General features: G+C 66.7%; 2 protein-coding genes and 1 long non-coding RNA gene across 3 annotated transcripts; 2 read left to right on the plus strand and 1 right to left on the minus strand.

Moving 5' to 3' along the window:
* Positions 1-78: 78 nt before the first annotated feature.
* On the plus strand, positions 79-816 carry OVCA2 (OVCA2 serine hydrolase domain containing). Its single transcript, XM_085078227.1, has one exon. The coding sequence runs from the start codon at positions 79-81 to the stop codon at positions 763-765; it is 687 nt and encodes a 228-aa protein (XP_084934353.1). The 3' UTR covers positions 766-816.
* A 3,565-nt stretch (positions 817-4,381) lies between these two features.
* On the minus strand, positions 4,382-7,382 carry LOC146429112 (uncharacterized). The gene is made up of 3 exons (XR_014855712.1): positions 7,223-7,382; positions 6,264-6,313; positions 4,382-4,445 (listed from the first exon to the last, which is right to left on the minus strand). It is a non-coding gene; the product is annotated as an uncharacterized LOC146429112 (long non-coding RNA).
* A 5,988-nt stretch (positions 7,383-13,370) lies between these two features.
* On the plus strand, positions 13,371-17,901 carry HIC1 (HIC ZBTB transcriptional repressor 1). Its single transcript, XM_085078246.1, has 2 exons — positions 13,371-13,738; positions 14,431-17,901. The coding sequence occupies exons 1-2, from the start codon at positions 13,687-13,689 to the stop codon at positions 16,374-16,376; spliced, it is 1,998 nt and encodes a 665-aa protein (XP_084934372.1). The 5' UTR covers positions 13,371-13,686; the 3' UTR covers positions 16,377-17,901.
* The last annotated feature ends 158 nt before the right edge of the window (positions 17,902-18,059 follow it).

Below are 18,059 nucleotides of genomic sequence, written 5' to 3' on the forward strand. Positions count from 1 at the left end.
TGCCCTATCTAACCAATCAGCGCGCAGCGTTTCGGCGGGAAGGCGGAAAGCGGAAGTGGCGCTCCCGGAGGCGCGGCCATGGCGGAGGCACGGCCGCTGCGGCTGCTGGCGCTGCACGGCTACCGGCAGAGCGCCCGCCGCCTCCACCAGCGCACCGGCGCCCTCCGCAAGGCCCTGCGCGGCCGCGCCGAGCTGGTGGCCATCGACGCGCCGCACCCCTTGCCCGCCGGCACCGAGGACGACTCCGACGGGGAGGACCCGCCCCGTGGCTGGTGGTTCTCCGGGCCCGGCACGTTCGAGGCGGGGGAAGCGCCGGCGGCTCCGGCGGGCTTGGAGGAATCGCTCTCCACCGTGGCGGCGGCGCTGGCGGATCACGGGCCGTTCGACGGGCTGCTGGGCTTCAGCCAGGGCGCGGCGCTGGCCGCCATGGTGTGCGCCCTGCGGGCCCGCGGCGACACGCGCTTCCCAGTGGCCTTCGCCGTGCTGGTGGCCGGCTTCGCCAGCCGCGCCCCGGCACACGGACACTTCTACCGGGAGCCCATCGCCCTGCCCACGCTGCACGTCGTGGGCGACACGGACGCGGTGATCGCCGCCCCGCTCAGCAGGGAGCTGGCCCGGTGCTTCGTGGAGCCCGTTCTCCTCACGCATCCCGGCGGGCACTTCATCCCCGCCGCTGCGGCGCAGAAGAAAGCCTACCTGGAATTCTTGGAACGGTTCTGCCCCGGGCAGGGCCAGGCAGAGCGCCCAGGGGCTGGGGAGGGTTGAGAAGGGGCTGTGTAATAAAAAGGGCTCTGGTGAGCCACGTGCAGCCACCCATCCTGGTGACACATCACTGTTTGCATGCCTCCAGAGGGACCAGAGCAGCTCACTGCACTCTGCTCTTCAGTGTACACCCTGGCCAGGCTAAATGGCTCTTCACCTTCCTTTTTTTTCAGCTTTGGTGTATACAAGAGTGTATAATATATAGGTACAGATATATAATTAGATGCTGTTATGTGTATAACATGTAACACATGAGTGCAGGGATGTGACAGTAAGGTGTGTGAGGGCAGGAGGGTGCAAGGTACTTTCAGAGACTCAGACACCTCAAAATCAGGGTTCCTCAGCTCAGCCACAGCACGTGTGTGCAGAGCACAGAGTTCCTGCAGTTTTACACCCCAAAGACTCCTAACAAAGAATCTGTTAAGCCAAGCTTTCAGCTGGTGTGGGCCTGGAAAATCATCTCATCCTTGGCAGTGCCAGGGCTGGTGTTTGTTTCAGGAATGAAATGCCTGTTGGATTGGCCTGCCTGTGCTGCATCTTCCGTGTGCAAAGTGCCTCCACGTGCAATGAAAAACTTGTCACTGTTTCTGGCTCAGTAATATCCGGGAGCACATGAAAATCTTTATTGCTGTTAGAGTTGCAGGTGTCCTGCTCAGCTTCTGCCCAGTTCAGCGCTGGGCACCAGTCTCAGGAGAGGGTCATGCTTGCAGGGCTTCTCTAACCACAGCTTTCCTTGGGGATGTAGAGTTGGTAAGAGAGGGAAATTGGGTGAAAAATGTGAATTTTCCTCCTGCTTGAGCAGCAGGGCAGCGCAATGCCAGCTCTACAAGGGCTGGAGGGACACTGTGCTGCTGAAGCCCTTGCTGTGTTCACCCAGCTGGGAACAGGCCTGGGAGCTGCCGTGGGTTAAACCAGCCCAGCAGAAGTGAGCACTGCTCAGACCTGGCGGGTTTTTCCCCTCTGGTTTGCTGCTGTTCTCGCAGCAGCACGATGGTGCTGGTGGCAGGAGGATGTGGCTGTTTCCCTGCAGCCCAGCGCCGTGCTGGAGTTGCCCTGGGGGCTCGGGGGGGCTCAGGCAGTGCTGGCCGGCTGTGCCACTTCAGGTGGGCCGTGTCACATCTGCGAAAATGTGAGGTGTCTGCCCCCTTTGGTGACCACAGCGGGGACACCAGAAGCTATTTTTCGGACGAATGCTGCAGCTCGGGGCTGCACGCCCGGCTGCAGCGGCAGCTCTGACCGAACACGGCGACCGGAGCCTTTATCTCTGTTCTCCACACGCTGAGCCCGTGGCCGCCGGGCAGGGACAGCAGCAGCCGCGCTCTCCAGCCGCCGGTAGCTGCTCGATTATCGCCGAGCTCCCGCTCCGCGGAGGTTTCCCGGCGCGGGGGAGGCACCGCAGCCATGGCCGCCCGCCCGCACTGCGGCCCCGCAGCCCCGGCAGCGAGGGAAGGAAGGGGAAGAAGCCCAGGATGCGGTGAGTGAGCAGCACAGACCCAGTTTTGCAGGCAGCTCCTTCGGGTGGCTTTAGGGATGGGTGACCTGAGCTGGGGCGCGGCAGTACCAACCCCTTTCTCAGGGTCCGCATGAAGATGGCTCCTGCCGAGTATCTCCTGTAGCGCTTTAAATGAATTAATAAAAACAGATAAACGCGACCTTTGTCCGCAGGAGGTGCCTGTGTGAGCAGCGGAGGGAGGTCCTGCTTGGCCCCGCTGTGGTGGGAGGAGGGAAGTGGCTCCCGCGGCTGTCACAGTGTGTCCACACTGGACGGAGGGGTTTGCCATGGGAATCCTGAGCCCGCTCCCTCCTTTTCCGCTGGGAGATGCCCTCGGGCTGGCTCCAGCCTCTCTCACAAATCCAGGTCTGGTTTTGGGATGCAGCCACACTCCTTGGCTGCCTGCAGAAGTGAGCCTGATGACCTCGTACCCTTCACTCAGCGTGGTGCTGGGGGATTTCCTTTTCCCCCACCCTGCGTGGCCCAGGGGAGTTGGTTTTTCCCCCAAAACAGCGTGGGCCAGTTGCTGTTGCTGAGCGGCAAGATGATGGAGTGAGCCCGGGCTCCAGGTGGCAGCTGTGCCACCTGCCTGGGACAAGAGTGGCATGGGGACAATCACCAGTGTTAGCAGCAGCACCAGGAGCCTGGGTGTTTTGGCAGGAGGGATGTCACCCCTCTCCCCAGATGGGCCTTTCCATACCCCAGGGCAGCCATCGGAGCCACCTGTGTGACCCCAGGGACAGGAAGGACCCTGCCTGTGGCCCTGCTTGCAAGGAGCCTGCTGTAGTCAGAGTCCAGGGCTCAGCCAGGCAGGTTTTTCTCCGCCTTTCCTGGGTGAGCAGAGCCCCCAGCCCTCTCCCAGAGTCCCAGAGTGGGTGGGAGTATCCCAGCATGAGCAGAGACACTGCCAGTGCTGCAGTTCTCTGCAAACTCCCAGCTGTTTTCCCACCTCTCCTCACCTTCCCCCACACCTTCCCCCTGTGCCGCTGCTGCCTCGAGGTCACTGTCACTGCCCACCCTGCCAGCCACCCACTTGGGGCACACCAGGCATGAGTACAGGATCCTGTGGGCAGCGCTGGGAAAAGCCACATCCCGCCGTGCCTGGCATCGGGTGCGGCTCATGCCAGGGTTTGAGCCTTATTCATCTCACGCTCTTCCTCCTCTGTCCCCGCCAGCAGGACCTGGCACAGGCGTGGGGAGGGGGCGCTCCAGGAGGGTGACGTGTTTTCCAGATGGTTTTACAACCAGACTCCCCCCGAACATGCCAGGCTCCTGCCTGTGAGGTGGCAGTGGCACGGGAAGGGGACAGCTGGGACCATCCCTGGGCACCGCTGCTGGAGCAGGACCAAGCCGTTGGGAACAGCCCCTCCTTCCCTGCTTCACTCGCAGAAGCTTCCAGTTGTGGCTGAGTCACTCCTGCTGTAGCTCCTTCTCTCTCCTTGTTTTGGATGGAAGTTTTCCATGGAAACCCACGCTGGGCCGGGCTGCGGGCTGGGATAAACACGGCTGAATCACAAAAGGCCGTTTTGCCAAGAGCTGTCAGGAGGCAACAACAGTGTGTGGGGTCGGTGGGCACCCGCCTGGCATCTGGGGGGCAACAGCAGCACCTCTCCCTGCATCCCCCACCAGCCTCGCTGGCTCAGCCCCCCCGGCCCACCCTAAATTCCTATAGTGCCAGCATGCCACTTGGCAAAGCCCGGAGTGGGTGACAGGCTTTGTCTAGAAGTTTTCTCGGGCCATGTGCTTTCCCGGGGATGCACAGGGAAATCCCATCTTGGAGAATCCCTTGGGACCTTCGCTGCAGGCCCCAGTCCTCATCCATCTGGCTCTGTAGGGTCATGGCTCAGAGGTCCCAGAAAGACCCTTCCCACCCTCCTGGCCGTGCACAGGAACACTCTCCAAAGCCGCTGGGTGCATTGCTGAGGTAAGGCAGCGTTTGTGCCGTGCCTGTGCCCTGCTGAGCACCATTCCACCATGGAGGAGGCCGTGGCAGGGGCTGTGATCCTCCTTGGCACCACATTCCTTCCCAGCACCGCTGTGATCTCCGTGCTGAGGAGGAGCACGGGAGCTGGACGGCCTCTGTCCCCTGGCGCTGACGGCTGGCCCCAGGCCCAGCAGCTTGGAAGTGCCGTTGGAAGACAAGTCCCGGTGTCAGGAATCCAGGATATTTTTAAGGACTCTGGAAGAAAAACTAATTCCAGGGTGTCAGCAGGAGAGACTTGGCCTTCAAAACAACAACAGTGTGGCTGGAGTGTTCCCGGGCTGGAGCGTGGGGTCCAAGGGGCCACAGTGCTGCCCACAGGACATGTCCCCTCACCCAGGGATACCCATGGATGCCACCATGGCCTGGACCTCTCTGTGATGCTGTTGGCAGGGCACAAACAAAGAGGTGTTTCCCAGGGGATGGAGGGTGGGTTTTGGGGCAATGGCAACTTTGCAGCATGGATGTGCTGGACGCAGCTGTGGTTTTACCTGAGCACTGGTGGGACTGCCTGAAAATTCCCATCGTGGAGGTGTGAGGTGCTTGGCCCATCACCAACGGCAGTGATGGGAAAAGTGGGAGTCAAAGGGAACAGGCAAGAGACGTGGCAGTGCACAGTGGGGACTTGGTACCTCCAATACTCCCCTGCCTGCCTGTGGCTCCTATGTCCCAGTGTGGCCCTGCTGGCCCCTGGGGACCTGGTGGTGGCCATGCCTGTCTGGGTGAGCACAGAGCTGCCTGGTGCATGACCCCATGGATTGGTGAGGGCTCCTAATGGGGCTGCTTTGGAGAGGCAGAGTGTGGGCAGGGGACCCTGTGTGACCCCTACTCAGCTTAGGTGGGACACCCACAAGAGCCCTGTGCTGCAGCACCCCAGCACTGGAGGCTCTTCTTCAGGGTCTCTCCCTGTCCTCTTCCTGCTGCCACCCTCACCTAACAGGGCCTGACCCCACATCCCCTGTGTCCCCACAGGATTAGGTACCTCCCTCCCCTCCGGGATCTGTGTGGTCACTGCACCCCTTCCAGCTTCCCCTCTCCGGGCTCTGGGTCCCCCGTGTCCCCCGCGAGGGGCCCTGCCCGGCCGGCACCAGTCGCTGCCGGCTGCCGAGGGCCCGGTGCCCGGTGCCGGGGCAGGCCGGGCCGCTCTGACTTCGCCGCTCAGGAATCTCCTGGCCGCGCCGGGCGGGTTGTGCAACCTGCGACCGCCCCCGGCCGCCCCCGCCCCGGCCCCGCGGGCCGCGCTCAGTCCCCGCCGCGCCGGCCCCGCCGCCAGCCCCGCTCCGCTCCGCGAACGGCCCGCGGTGCCCCAGCACACCGGCGGCGGGGCGGGGGGCACGGGACGGGGGCGCGGGACCCCGACCGCCGCGCGGAGAGATGAGGCGGGACGAGCCCGGCGGGGAAGGTCCCCGAGGGGCTGCGGGGCCCCGCCGGGAGGGCAGGTGAGGGGTGCGAGGCCGGGGGCAGGATGGGGGATCCGAGGAGGGGGTCCCCACCGTTCCGCTGCCCGAGGAGGAGCCGCTCGGCGCCCGCCCCCCCGAACAGTAAGAGTTGATGTGCGGCGAGCTGCATCCTGCATGTGAGCTCCTACTGCCCCGGGAGGCGGGCCGCCCCCGACGGGACCCCCGCCGCCCCGCCTCCGCCGCCTCGGGGACCCCCGGGGGTGGGCGAGCGGGGGGAGCCGGTGCTGCCCGCGGTGCGAGTCCGCCTGTCCCGGCGACCATGGCTGTAGACTGTTACCCCCCCAGCGGCACAGTAACAATCTAAAGCCACGGTCGCCCGGGCGGCGTCGGAGTGGGGGGGCCGGGAGGGCGGGTTGGGAGGGGGCAAGCCGGTGCCTTGGCGACGGCGAGGAGGCGTCCCCGCCACCGCAGCGAGCGCGCCCGACCCCCACCGGCGGCTCGGGGGGGCTCCCGGTGCTTGGGAGGGGGGAGTGTCGGCAGCATCGGCAGCATCGGTATCATCCGCCCACCCCCCTCCCCGCCCCCCGCCCTCCCACGCGTGTCCGTCCCCCCGGGGGTCCCCCCCTACCTGGCTGCAGCGGGAAGGCGGGGGGGCGTCCGCCGTGGGGGGGTCGGTGTCTGCGGGGGGGGAAAGAGAGAGCGGGGTCAGGCGGGCACCGGGACACCCCCCCATCCCCGCCCCTTCCCGCCTTCCCCCCGCCCCCGTCGGGGCGCGCTCCCCGACGGCTCAGCACCACGGACAGCGCCCGCCCCCCCAGCGCTGCGGCGGGGCCGGTGCGGGGCCGGGGCCGGTGCCGGCGGTGGGTCATGCTTCAGTAGCCATGACTGTAGACTGTTACTGTCCTGTCCCTACGCAGCAGTAAGCAGTCTAGAGCCAAGGTGCCGACGCGCTGACTCGGGCTCTCCTCGACGGGGTCTCCGCGCTCTTTTAGACGCAGCAGGGTGAAGGCGACCGACCCCCCTCCCCCGGGCTGCGGAGCCGGCAGCACCCGGGCTGGGGACACGGGGGTGCGGGGGAACCCGAGGGAGGTGGCGGTGGAGAGTGCCTGGCACGGCGGCACCGCGGGACGGGGCCGGGGGGTGTCCCGTCGGGGGTGGCTGCGGGGAGGCTCGGAGAGGGGGGACAGCGGGCGCCGGTGTCACCGCAGCGCGGGACACACACGCACGACCCCACACGCGGATGCGCTTCCGCACCTCTCCCCGCCCCCTCCCAACCCCTGCAAGGTGCGGGCGGCCGGTCCCCGCCGTGCGCCCCCCCGGGGCGGCCCCGCGCTCAGCGCCCGCCCCCGCGCACCGCCCCCGCCGCCGCCGCGCCCGGCCCCGCCGCCCCCGCCGCCCGGCCCGCACGTGGGGCTGCGCCAGGCGGCACCGCGCCGCCCCCGCCCGCCGCAGAGCTCCCCCCCGCACCGGCCCCCGGTGCCCTCCGCTCCGCCTCGCCCCCGCCCCGCGGCCGGCAGGTGCAGCGCCCGGTACCGCGGGGTTCCGCTGCCCCCTCCCGCCCCCGCACCGGGCTCCGTCCCCGCTTACCTGGGGGCCAACGCAGCCGGTGCCTTACCTCCTGCGGGCCCCGCGGCTGCCGGGACGGGCAGGGGCCCCGCGGCTCCCGGCGGGGCCGGCGCCGGTGTCGGTGCTGCGCTGTCCGCAGCGCGCGGGGCTTTTATAGGATCGGGCTCGTAGTAACGGGGATCTCGGCTCATTCATAGAAAAGCATCAACCTACACAATGACGTGAGCGCTACGTCAGCGAGGAAATTTAGGGAACGGGAAGACGCTACTATTTATATCGGCGCGGGGGGAGGACAGCGGCCCGGAGCCGGGCAGGGGGTCCGGGCTGCAACAGGACTCCGGCCCCCCCCCCAACCCGGCCCCTCCAGAGCCCCCCCGTTCCCTGGCTGCTCGAGGAGCTCAGTGGAGCAGCACTCAGCACCCCACATCCTTCTCCACCTGCTGCCAGACCCAGGGGCCGTGCAGCCACTGAGACACAAACTGAGGGTCCCATCACGCTGAAGGGGCGGCGCGGGGCACCCCCTGCCCCTCACACGGGGTGTCCATTCAGGCACTCACGGGAACCCAGGGCACCCATCGCCCCTGTCCAGCTAGGCCGGAGTGTGACCCCATCCTGGCCTCGTGACATCACCGCGGGGCTGGCGATTTGGGGCTGCCTGAGCCCCCGTCACGGGAAGGGGTTGCACAGGGGTCCCCACATGGTGGAAGCAGCCTGGGGGTACCCACTGCCCACCTGCACCCCTCACCCACAAGGATGTCCTGAGCAGCACCTCCAATGTGCCCCTCATAAGAATCTCTGTCCTTCCAGTGTCACAAGCACCCATGGGTGCCACTCCAATGCGCTGCAGGATGATGGGACAGCACAAAATGGTGTGGGAGGTGAGTTTAGAATACGTGGGGTGAGCAATCCATGCAGCACCTTGCTGCCTTGACCCCTCCAGCCCCACAACGGGGCCTAGCCCTCATTCCCACCAGAGCCGGGTCCCCCAAAAATCATTGGTGCTGTAAAATGGTTTGCGGCTTCATGGTTGAATTAGTTTTGGCCCCTTGCTCCATTCCAAGTGCCAGCGCCCCCCAAGATGAGCCTAGAGTCATATCCAGGAGGGCTGTGGGGGGAACCTTTCCCCCTTTATGCATCTGTCCATCCATCCATCCATCCATCCATGCATCCCCCCCATTCCTGCTGGAGCCGTCTGACCTCACTCTGCTCTGGCGAAGCATCACACCGGTAACCACAGCAACAGCGGCGTTGTCATTGACAGCAGCATCCGCGCCTGCCAGCATCCGCCGCTGCGCAAGGCCGCACGCTGCTGCAAGGCCACACGCTGCTACGGGGGCCTCGAGCCACGACCCCGCCACCCCCTTATCCCTCACACCCCCAAATACCTGCAGAGCGGCTCAGAGAACTCCCAACCCCGCCAGCACCTCCCCATCCTCCGCCAACCACCCCGCTCGAGGTGCTGCCGCCCCCCTCAGAACTCCCCAAAACGCCTTACCCACCCCCTGCTAGATGGGGATGTCTCCCTCCGCTCCCCTTTATTTTTTTCCCCACGCAGCACCGGCGCTCGCCCCGTCGGGGCTCTCCGGTTCGGGAACGGGAGGGGGGGAATCGCTGCCGCAGCGCTCCCCGCCGCAACCGTGACTCAGCCCCGGGATTAGTCAGCAGCTGGGGCCGGCCCACCCGCAACCGGCTGCGCAGCTCCGCCGTTCCTCCGGGGGCCACGACCCTCCCGCTCCGCGTCCCGGTCCCCCGACGCGCACTTTGCGGGACCGGCGCGGGGAGAGGGGGGGTCGCGGCCCCCGAGGAGGGGGTGTCGCATCCCGGAGCGTGGCCCGTTGCTGCCATCTCGTGGGCTTCCCACCAGTGACTACAGCCGTGTCCCTGTCGCGGGAGGGGGGGGAGAGGGGGCCCGGTGATGTGGGTGGGGAGGGGGAGGTCACCTGTGGAGCTTGGGAAGGGGGTGGTCGATGAGGGAGATTGAAGGAGGAAGGGGTGGGATGGCCCCAGCTGAGAGGGAAGGGCGCCTCAGTGTGTCATCATGACTCCACAGGGGTGGGGTCTTCACCTGCTTGAACATCACCCCCAAGGAAGGGATCCTATTGCCCTGTGGTACATCACTTCAATTAAAGGGGTCTCATCACCTCAGCCCCCAAATATCACCCCTCTGGAAGTGCTCCTTACCCAGTCTGAACATTGTCCCACAAGGTCCCACTGCCCCAGGAAACAACACCTGGCAGGGATGGGTTGAGAATTGCCCCCACAAGAGGTCCTACTGCCCCCAAGAAGCATCACCCATAAGGAAAGGGAACCCATCATCTCACCAAATTTCGGATCACAGGGACACGATCCTCATCTACCTGCAGAGGAAGGGTCTTGTCACCCCATCATGCATCATCCCACTGCTCCACAAAACATCACCTCGCAGGGACGGGTGCCCTTGTCTTTCCACAAGGAAGGAATCCCACTGCCCCCCTCCAGCTGTCAGGGACCTCAGGAAATTCAACAAGGAGAATTGCAATGCTGTGCTCCAGGGAGGGATGTCTCTGAGCTCTGGGCTATCCCAGGGACTGTCCAGCTGGACAGCAGTTCACTGGAAAAGACCCTGGGGGTCCTGGGGGACACCAAATCGACCTCGTGTCCTTGGGATGAGGCAGGTGAATGGTGTCCTGGTCTGTGTTAGAGGAGCATTGGTTGACAGCAGCAAGGGGATCCTTCCCCTCTTCTCAGTGCTGGTGGGGCCACTCCAGGAATGCTGAGTCCAGGGAGCCCAAGAGACGTGGAAATACTGGAGAGATCCCAGTGAAGGCCCATCAAGAAGATTAAAGGACTGGAGCATCTCTCTGATGAGGAGAGGCAGAGAGCTGAGACTGGCTGGAGAAGAGAAAGCTTTGTGCTCAGGGGACACACCCCTGGAGGGAGGGTGCAGGGAAGACGGAGGCAGGCTCAGCTCCGTGGCGCCCAGCGCCAGGACCAGGGGCATGAGGCACAGATTGAGTCCCACAGCTCCCTCTGACCATCAGGGAGCACTTTGGGAGCGGAGTGCTGGCATGGGCTGTCCAGACAGGGGCTGGAGTCACTGTCCTTCGAGATATCCAAAAGCCACCTGGGCAAGGTCCTGGCCAGCCAGCCCTGCGTAGCACTGCTGGAGCAGAGGGTTGGGTGATGACTTCCCAAGGTCCCTTCCCAATCTCAACTCCTCCTGTTTGATTCTGTCTCTTGTGCACCTGAATATCCTTCCGCGAGGAAGGGTCACTCTGCTCCATGAAATATCCCCTGGCAGCGATAGGTGCCCTTGTCTGACCAACTGTCACCTTGCAAAAAGGGTCCCCTCAGTGTCACCCCACAAGGAAAGGGTCCCATTGCCCCATCAAGCATTGCTACACAGGGAAGAGTCCCCCAGCAGCTTAAGCATCACCCCACAGGGAATGACTCCCATTGTCCACCCCAGCAATGCCACCCAGACAGCACAGCAGAGAACAGCCACCCTGGCTGGGTCTGTGGTGTGCCAGGGAAGCTCTTCCCTTCCCACTGCCTTTCAGGGATCCTCTCATGATGGAGGGGCACCCTGGGAGAGCTTGGCAGAGCCCTGTGGCTGCCCCCAGCCTTGTTGTGCAGCAGGCAGGGCTTGGCACCGGAACAGCGCAGGAGATGATGGGCAGTGGTGATCCACGCTCAGCCAGGAACAACTCAGCGCTGTCACGAGTTTCCCAGCCTCAGCCCAGCCCAGGTGGAGGGGACACACATCCCCTCGCACACACACACACCCCGGGGCCGCAGTTTTGGGGCTGCTGTACCCCAGCACCGCCGGGAAAATGAAGTGCGAGCTGCCAGCGGGGGCTGCAGGCTCCTGGCGCTGCCGGATGCAGCCCCGCTGGCCAACGCGCCGTAATCGAAGACATGTGTGTGGGCTTTGGGGAGAGGCTGCGCTGGGAAACAGGGCCCTGCAGAGACCGGGGGGCTGTATCCTGTCCAAAAGCCCAGGTCCCACATGAAGCCAGGCATGCGAACGCGATCCAAACCACAGCTGGATTTGAACCGAATCTCCCAGCATCTGGGCTAATTTGCTGCAACTTTGATTGATCGTGGGGAGGGGGCACAGGCGGGAGACGCTCCAGCTCAGACCTCCCAACAGAGCCAATGACTTAACCAGAGCTGGTTCCAATCTGCTCAGCACATTGAGGCGAAAATGCCCCTTTCCCTGCGCCGTCCCGGGCGCCGGCGCTGGCTCTCCTTGCTGTCCTGCAGCCCGGCCGTCACTGTCCCTGGGGCTGGACATCGGCTGCAGCTCCCTTGGGAGCCCCGGCAGTTTTTGAGAGCTCTGGATGCAGAACGCTGTGTCAAGCTGCTGGGTTAGGATCCCTCCAGAAAGCTGAGCAGGACAGGACGGGAGATATCAGAGCAAGAAACCCCCCTCCACCTGCCCCAAACCCCTGCGGGCACCGATCCGCCCCTCCGCTCCTGGGAGAGGCCGGGAATGGGAGACAAGCTGCAAGAGAGGGTGGAAAAGGTGAAGGGTTTTTCCATCCCCTCCCTCGGCCGCTACCCCCAGGGCTCGGCGTCACTCAGCAGGTAGCTGGGGCAGCCCGGGGTCCCGGCCGGCCCCGGGGGATGCAGCTGTCTGGGAGCCGCTCGCTGCCGTGATTTATGCAGCTCAGCCCCATAAATTACCGGGACGGAGCCCGCGGGAGCCATCGCTCACAGCGACGTCCAGAGCTCGCTGCCAGAACCTGAAACACTTCCAGCCGTTAATTGAAGAGGGAAAGAAAAAAAAAAAAAAAAAGGGGAGAGGGAGAGAGAAATTAGTGCCCGGGGAGTTGGGATTAAACCACGGCTCTAACGAGGGTCGCCCACGTCCCGCTCCCAGGATCCCAGCGCTTCCTGTGGGCAAGAGCCCAGGATGGGGAGCAGGGAGGGGGATTTCTGAGCCGGTGCCTGGGATGAGCCCACTGCAGGGTCCCCATGGGCAGGGACACTCCGTCCCGGTCCCCAGGGTGATGTCTCCGTAGTGAGATGGGACACCCCGGATCTGAAGGGAATCTGAGGATGAGTTGCAGGTGAGTGATGCTGAGCTGTGAGGGCAACGACTACCACCACCCTGCACCCTCCCTGCCAGCGCCCATCCTTTTTTGTCCCAAATTCAGGGACAAACCCTGTCCCAGGCACCAGGGGTGCTGACTCCCATTCACCGAGGGACCAGAGTTACGAGGTGAAACCCCAAGAGCATCCCAGTAGCCCAATCTGGGAGGGATGGCCACTGCTTGGGGTGCCCTGCCCAGGTCAGGGGGTGCCAGCTGGACACCCAGGATTAGCGGCCGGCCCGGGGAAGCCCATCACGTACTTTGCTTTACCAGGAGGTTGTGCAAGAGGCTGCGGCTGTGAGAAAGGAGAAGTGAAAGTGCGAAGCGAGAGGCGGCTCCCCCCGCGCCAAGTGGGGCACCCCATGCTGCACCCCCAGCCCAGCAGCCTTTTCAGGGGCGGCTGGAGGGATGAAGCCGGGGAAGACGTGGCTCTACCTCCTCCTCCTCCTCCTCCTCATCCCAAACCACCGCAAGCCCCCAGCCCATCCCGAGCCACCGCCACCGCACATCTGGGCGCCAGCGCTGCACGCCCCTCCCGCTCTCTGCTCTCCCCCCTCACCAGCAAATTAGGGCCGGCTGCCTTCCCCCCCGCTCCCCAGAACCCTTCCCCACATCATCATCGGACACGATGTTCCACCCTATGAACCCCAAAACGATGCCACCCACTCCGGCCTTCCCAGCCGAAGGGTGCCACCCTGCTTTGTGTGTCAGCACCCATCCCTCGGGTGGAGCGGCAAACAAGACCCCTCTCGTTCATCGTTCGCCCCGTCGGGTCCCACCTGCGCGGGGAGGAGCCGCCGCCGGTAACGGGCAGGGGTGGAGCGCACCGGGAGCCGCTAGATGGCGCCCTACGAGCGGTACCGACGGGGGGGACACATCGCCCTCTGCCCGGGGACACCCCGGTCCCCCCCTCCTTCGGGGCTCCCCGCCCCACCCGGGGTGTCCCCGGGCAAAGAGCGATGTCCTAAGGACAGAGACCCCCGAGGGGGCGGCCGGGGCGCGGCGGGAGAAGAGCGGGAGGGGGTAAAAACCGGGCTGGGAGGAGGAGGAGGAGACCGGGATGGGGAGGGAGGGGTGTGTAAAGGGGGGGGCCCGGCTTGTCGGTGCCCCGCCCGGGGATGGGAGGAGGAAAACCTCCCGCCGTCCCTTTAACAGCCAGCGGCGCTGCTCGGAGTTCAGGCCGGGGTCAGGGGGAGTTCGCAGCCCGGGTTTCACCTCCGAGCTGGCGGCGTCGGGAACCCCGAGGAACCGCTGCTGCTTCTTCCACAGCCACCTCCTCCTCCTCTTCCTCCTCCTCCCGTTCCGTAGGACCGGCCGGGAGAGCGGGGTATGGAGGAAGAGAAGCAGCAGAGGAAGAGGAGGGTGGAGGGGAGCAGCAACCGGCGGCGGCCCCCCCGGGGCTGAGCCATGAGAGTTCACCGAGACCTCAGCTGGTTGGCGGAGGCCACCGGACGCCCAGGTAAAAGCAGGGGGGGAACACCCCGGAATATGGGGGAATCAGCCGAAAAAGTCGCTCCGCGGGCGCTTGGCTTTACGCACCTGGGCGGGGGGCACCGGCACCGGAACGGAGGCGGGGAGGGGAGGTCCCGCTCCCCCCCACACCCCCAACCGTCCCCCCGCTCACCTCGAGGGGGGGAGAGGAAACGGGGGCGGGGGGCGCCCGGGGGGTCCGGCCGGCCGCCTCCCGGGACCGGGGCGCATAAGAAGCGGGAAGGCGCGGCGGGGAGCGGGGCAGCGGCGGGGCGCGGGGAACGGCGGGCGAGTGGCGAGCACCGGCTCGGGGTGTCCCCCCCTGCTCTCCCCCGGCAGGTGGGCGCGGGGTCGCGGGGTCCCGGGGCTGGCGGGGCCGGGGCGCGGCACTGGCGGCGGCTGCGGGTGATGTCACTTTCTCCAAAACCCTCCGGGGGTTTTCGCCCCCCTCCCGCCTCCCCGACCCGCCGAGAAACAAGCCCCCATATAAGCGGTGGCACCGGCCGGGCGGCCGCGCAGAGCGGCCGGGACGCAGCGGTGCGTGGGGCTGAGAGCCGACCGCCCCCACGCCGCCCACCCCACGCGTGGGTGAAGCCCCGGACGCGCACGTCGAGCCCCCGCGCGTTGCGGCGGGGATGCGGGGCCGGGCACGGCGCTGACGGGGCGGCCGGTGTGTTGCAGGGCGGCGGGCGAGGAGCGGGATGCTGGACGCCATGGAGGTGCCGAGCCACTCGCGGCAGCTGCTGCTGCAGCTGAACACGCAGCGCACCAAGGGCTTCCTGTGCGACGTGATCATCGTGGTGCAGAACGCGCTTTTCCGCGCGCACAAGAACATCCTGGCCGCCAGCAGCGCCTACCTCAAGTCGCTGGTGGTCCACGACAACCTGCTCAACCTGGACCATGAGATGGTGAGCCCCGGCATCTTCCGCCTCATCCTCGACTTCATCTACACCGGCCGCCTGGCCGAGTGCGAGCCGGGCAGCGAGCAGAGCCTGGGTGCCGTGCTGGCCGCTGCCAGCTACCTCCAGATCCCCGGCTTGGTGGCCCTTTGCAAGAAGAAGCTGAAGCGCAGCGGCAAGTACTGCCACCTGCGCGGGGGCTACGCGCCCTACAAGCTGGGCCGTGGGCTGCGGGCCGCCACGCCGGTCATCCAGGCTTGCTACTCGGGGACGCCACGGCCCGTGGACCTGCCGCCCGTGGAGCCGGCGGCGCCGCTCAACACGCAGTGCGGGGAGCTGTACGCCTCGGCCGCCCAGGGCGCCCCGCTGCACCCCCACGGGCTGTGCCCGCCCGAGCGCCACTGCTCGCCGCCCTGCGGCCTCGACCTCTCCAAGAAGAGCCCCACCGGCCCCTCCGCCCAGCTCCTGCCCACCGACCGCCTGCTGCCCAGCGAGCCCCGCGAGCCCTCGTTGCCCCCACGGCACGACAGCCCCCCCGTCAGCGCCGGCCTCCTGGCCAGCCACGCCGCTGCCTACAAGGACTCCCCGCCGGGCGGTGAGCCGGGGGGACTCCCCCACGCCCCCGACCCCTTCCGCAGCACGCCGCCCTGCACCGAGCCCCCGCTGCCCCGTGCTGACGGGCGAGAGCTGATGTACCGCTGGATGAAGCACGAGCCCCTGGGCCCCTACCTGGACGAGGGGGAGGCGGAGAAGGAGCTGGAGCGGGAGGAGAAGGCCGAATCGCCGCCTGCGGCACCGCAGCCCCGCTACCCCAGCGTGGAAAGCAACGACCTGGAGCCCGATAACAGCACGAGCGAGGAGACGGGCAGCAGCGAGGGCCCCTCGCCCGGCGACGCGCTGGACCGCTACTGCAACCACCTGGGCTACGAGCCGGAGAGCCTGGGTGACAACCTGTACGTCTGCATCCCCTGCGGCAAGGGCTTCCCCAGCTCCGAGCAGCTCAACGCCCACGTGGAGGCCCACAACGAAGAGGAGCTCTATCACAAGGCTGCGGCCGAGCAGGCCGTGCCCTTCCTGGACAAAGGTGGCTCGGGGCTGGGTGACATCTTGCGGCCTTACCGCTGCTCCTCCTGCGACAAGTCCTACAAGGACCCGGCCACGCTGCGGCAGCACGAGAAGACGCACTGGCTGACGCGCCCCTACCCCTGCACCATCTGCGGCAAGAAGTTCACGCAGCGCGGCACCATGACCCGCCACATGCGCAGCCACCTCGGCCTGAAGCCCTTCGCCTGCGACGCCTGCGGGATGCGCTTCACCCGCCAGTACCGCCTGACGGAGCACATGCGCATCCACTCGGGCGAGAAGCCCTACGAGTGCCAGGTGTGCGGCGGGAAGTTCGCCCAGCAGCGCAACCTCATCAGCCACATGAAGATGCACGCGGCCGGCCCCGACGGCAAAGCCAAGCTGGACTTCCCCGACAGCGTCTATGCCATGGCCCGGCTCACCGCCGACCAGCTGGGGCTCAAGCAGGAGAAGGCGGCCGAGCTGCTGACCCACACCTCGCACTTCCTCAGCGACCCCAAGGCCATGGAGAGCCTCTACCCCCTGGCCAAGTTCACGGCTGAGCACCTGGGGCTGAGCCAGGACAAGGCGGCCGAGGTGCTGGCGCAGGCTCCGCACCTCCACGCCGAGGCCGCCAGGACCATAGAGCGATACTCGCCCCCCTAGCGCCGGCCTGGCCGGGGGGCTGGGGGGGCCGCTGGGCTCCCCTCGCTGCCCCGTGTGGAGCTGGGGGGGGGCGAGAGGCGGTGGGCGCTCGTCCCCTGGCGCTGCCGACGGTCCCGGAGAACTCGCTCGGAGCGAAGGTCCCGTGAAAGCTGCTCCGGGATGGATGGACGGCGTGTCCCTCGACCAGCGCCCCGGCTTGCCCGGGAGAAGCCGATAAATCAGGGACTGACCCCGCGGCACATCCGCCCCTTGCCGTGGGGGGTGCCGGACCTCGGCACCGGGCGGGAGCGACGCACAAGCTGTGAGGCCGGGCGGCGCCCCGAGGCTTTGGAGGACATGAGCCCGCTCCTTACCTCAGGGCTGCCCCCGGGCCAGGGGAAGCCCTCGGCAGCCGCCGCGTCGCTCCGGCCCCACGGTGGGAGCCGCCGGCGCTCGGCTCGGCCGCGACGGGACCCGGACTGTGCCGCCCCGACCGCCGCGGGCCGTGAGTAGTTCGTCCGTCGCGGCCGGAGCGACGCCTCCGTCCTGAGCGCCGGGCTGGGGGAAGGTGTGCCCGACCACCCCCCGGGCTACTCCGGGGGCTCGGGGACAGACTGACGGAGGGGACGGTGGGGTGTGAGCGGCGGGCGCGGGATGGGGTCCATGCTGGGGAGGCGGGGGAATCGCGATGCTGCTCGCCCCGGAGCAAGCACTGACCTCCCGTCCCGAGCCCAGGGGCTCAGCCGGCTGCTCCCCGTGCTTCTGGGAGGTGGGGCAGGGCCTGTCCCAGACTGAGCCCCTGGGCCCTGCCTCGCCATCAGGGATGCCCGGGGCACCCGGGGGAGCCCCGGGTCCCGGCGGCTTCGCCCTCGGGCGGCCACTAGCCTCGATTATTTTTTTATTTTTTTATTTTTTGCCAAAGACGCCCGTCTCCAGCGCGGCCGGGCCGGGCCGGGGGGTCCACGACAAAGACAAAGCGGTCTCTGGTTTGTCAGCTACGGGAGGCGGGCAGGGGCTGCGAGAGGGGGCCGTGGGGCAGAGCCCAGGGGCTGCATGTGACCTGGGGCCGAGTCCCCCCCCGGGCACCTCCTGCCACCACCGCACCCCCTCTCCCACCTTCTGCTCGGTGTGGGCAAAGTCCCCCCAGCCTGGACCCCCCCGGCCCGTGCCCTGACCCCTCCGTTGGGGCTAATGTGAAGCTTCTCCCCCCTCCCGAGCCCCCTCCTCTCCTTTGCACACGAGGCTCCGGGCGGCCGCCAGCAGCGACTGTCCCCAGCCTCGCAGCCACTGTGCCTTAGCCTGAGCTGGCCGCTCCTGCCCAGCTGCCCCCCGAGCCTCCTGGGGCTGTCGCGGTCCCCCAGGGCCGGCGGTGTCCCCCGGAGCTGCCGCGGGGTGTCTGGTGGCAGCGGCAGCACCCAAAGCACAGCTGGCAGCGCCCAGCGGGGCTCCGGCCCCCCCTGTATCACGTCCAATTTGTACACGGGCTTCTCGCCCTTTTTTTTTCTATAGTCGAAACGGAATGAGCAATAAAGTGACATTAACACGCGTGGCCTCGCGTTCTTCTGTGGGGAGGGGCTTGGCTGGTGCAGGGCTGGTGCTGAGCAGGGCTGGGAGGTGACCCCGGGGGGGTCAGAGCTGCAGGGAGGGGACACAAGTGGCTTTGTAGTGCATTTGGTTTGCCCAGACCCCCTGAGCTCGGGGGCA

Source organism: Lichenostomus cassidix, chromosome 19 (assembly GCF_008360975.1).
Source record: "Lichenostomus cassidix isolate B80296 chromosome 19, HeHo_3.0, whole genome shotgun sequence".
Taxonomy (NCBI): Eukaryota; Metazoa; Chordata; class Aves; order Passeriformes; family Meliphagidae; genus Lichenostomus; species Lichenostomus cassidix.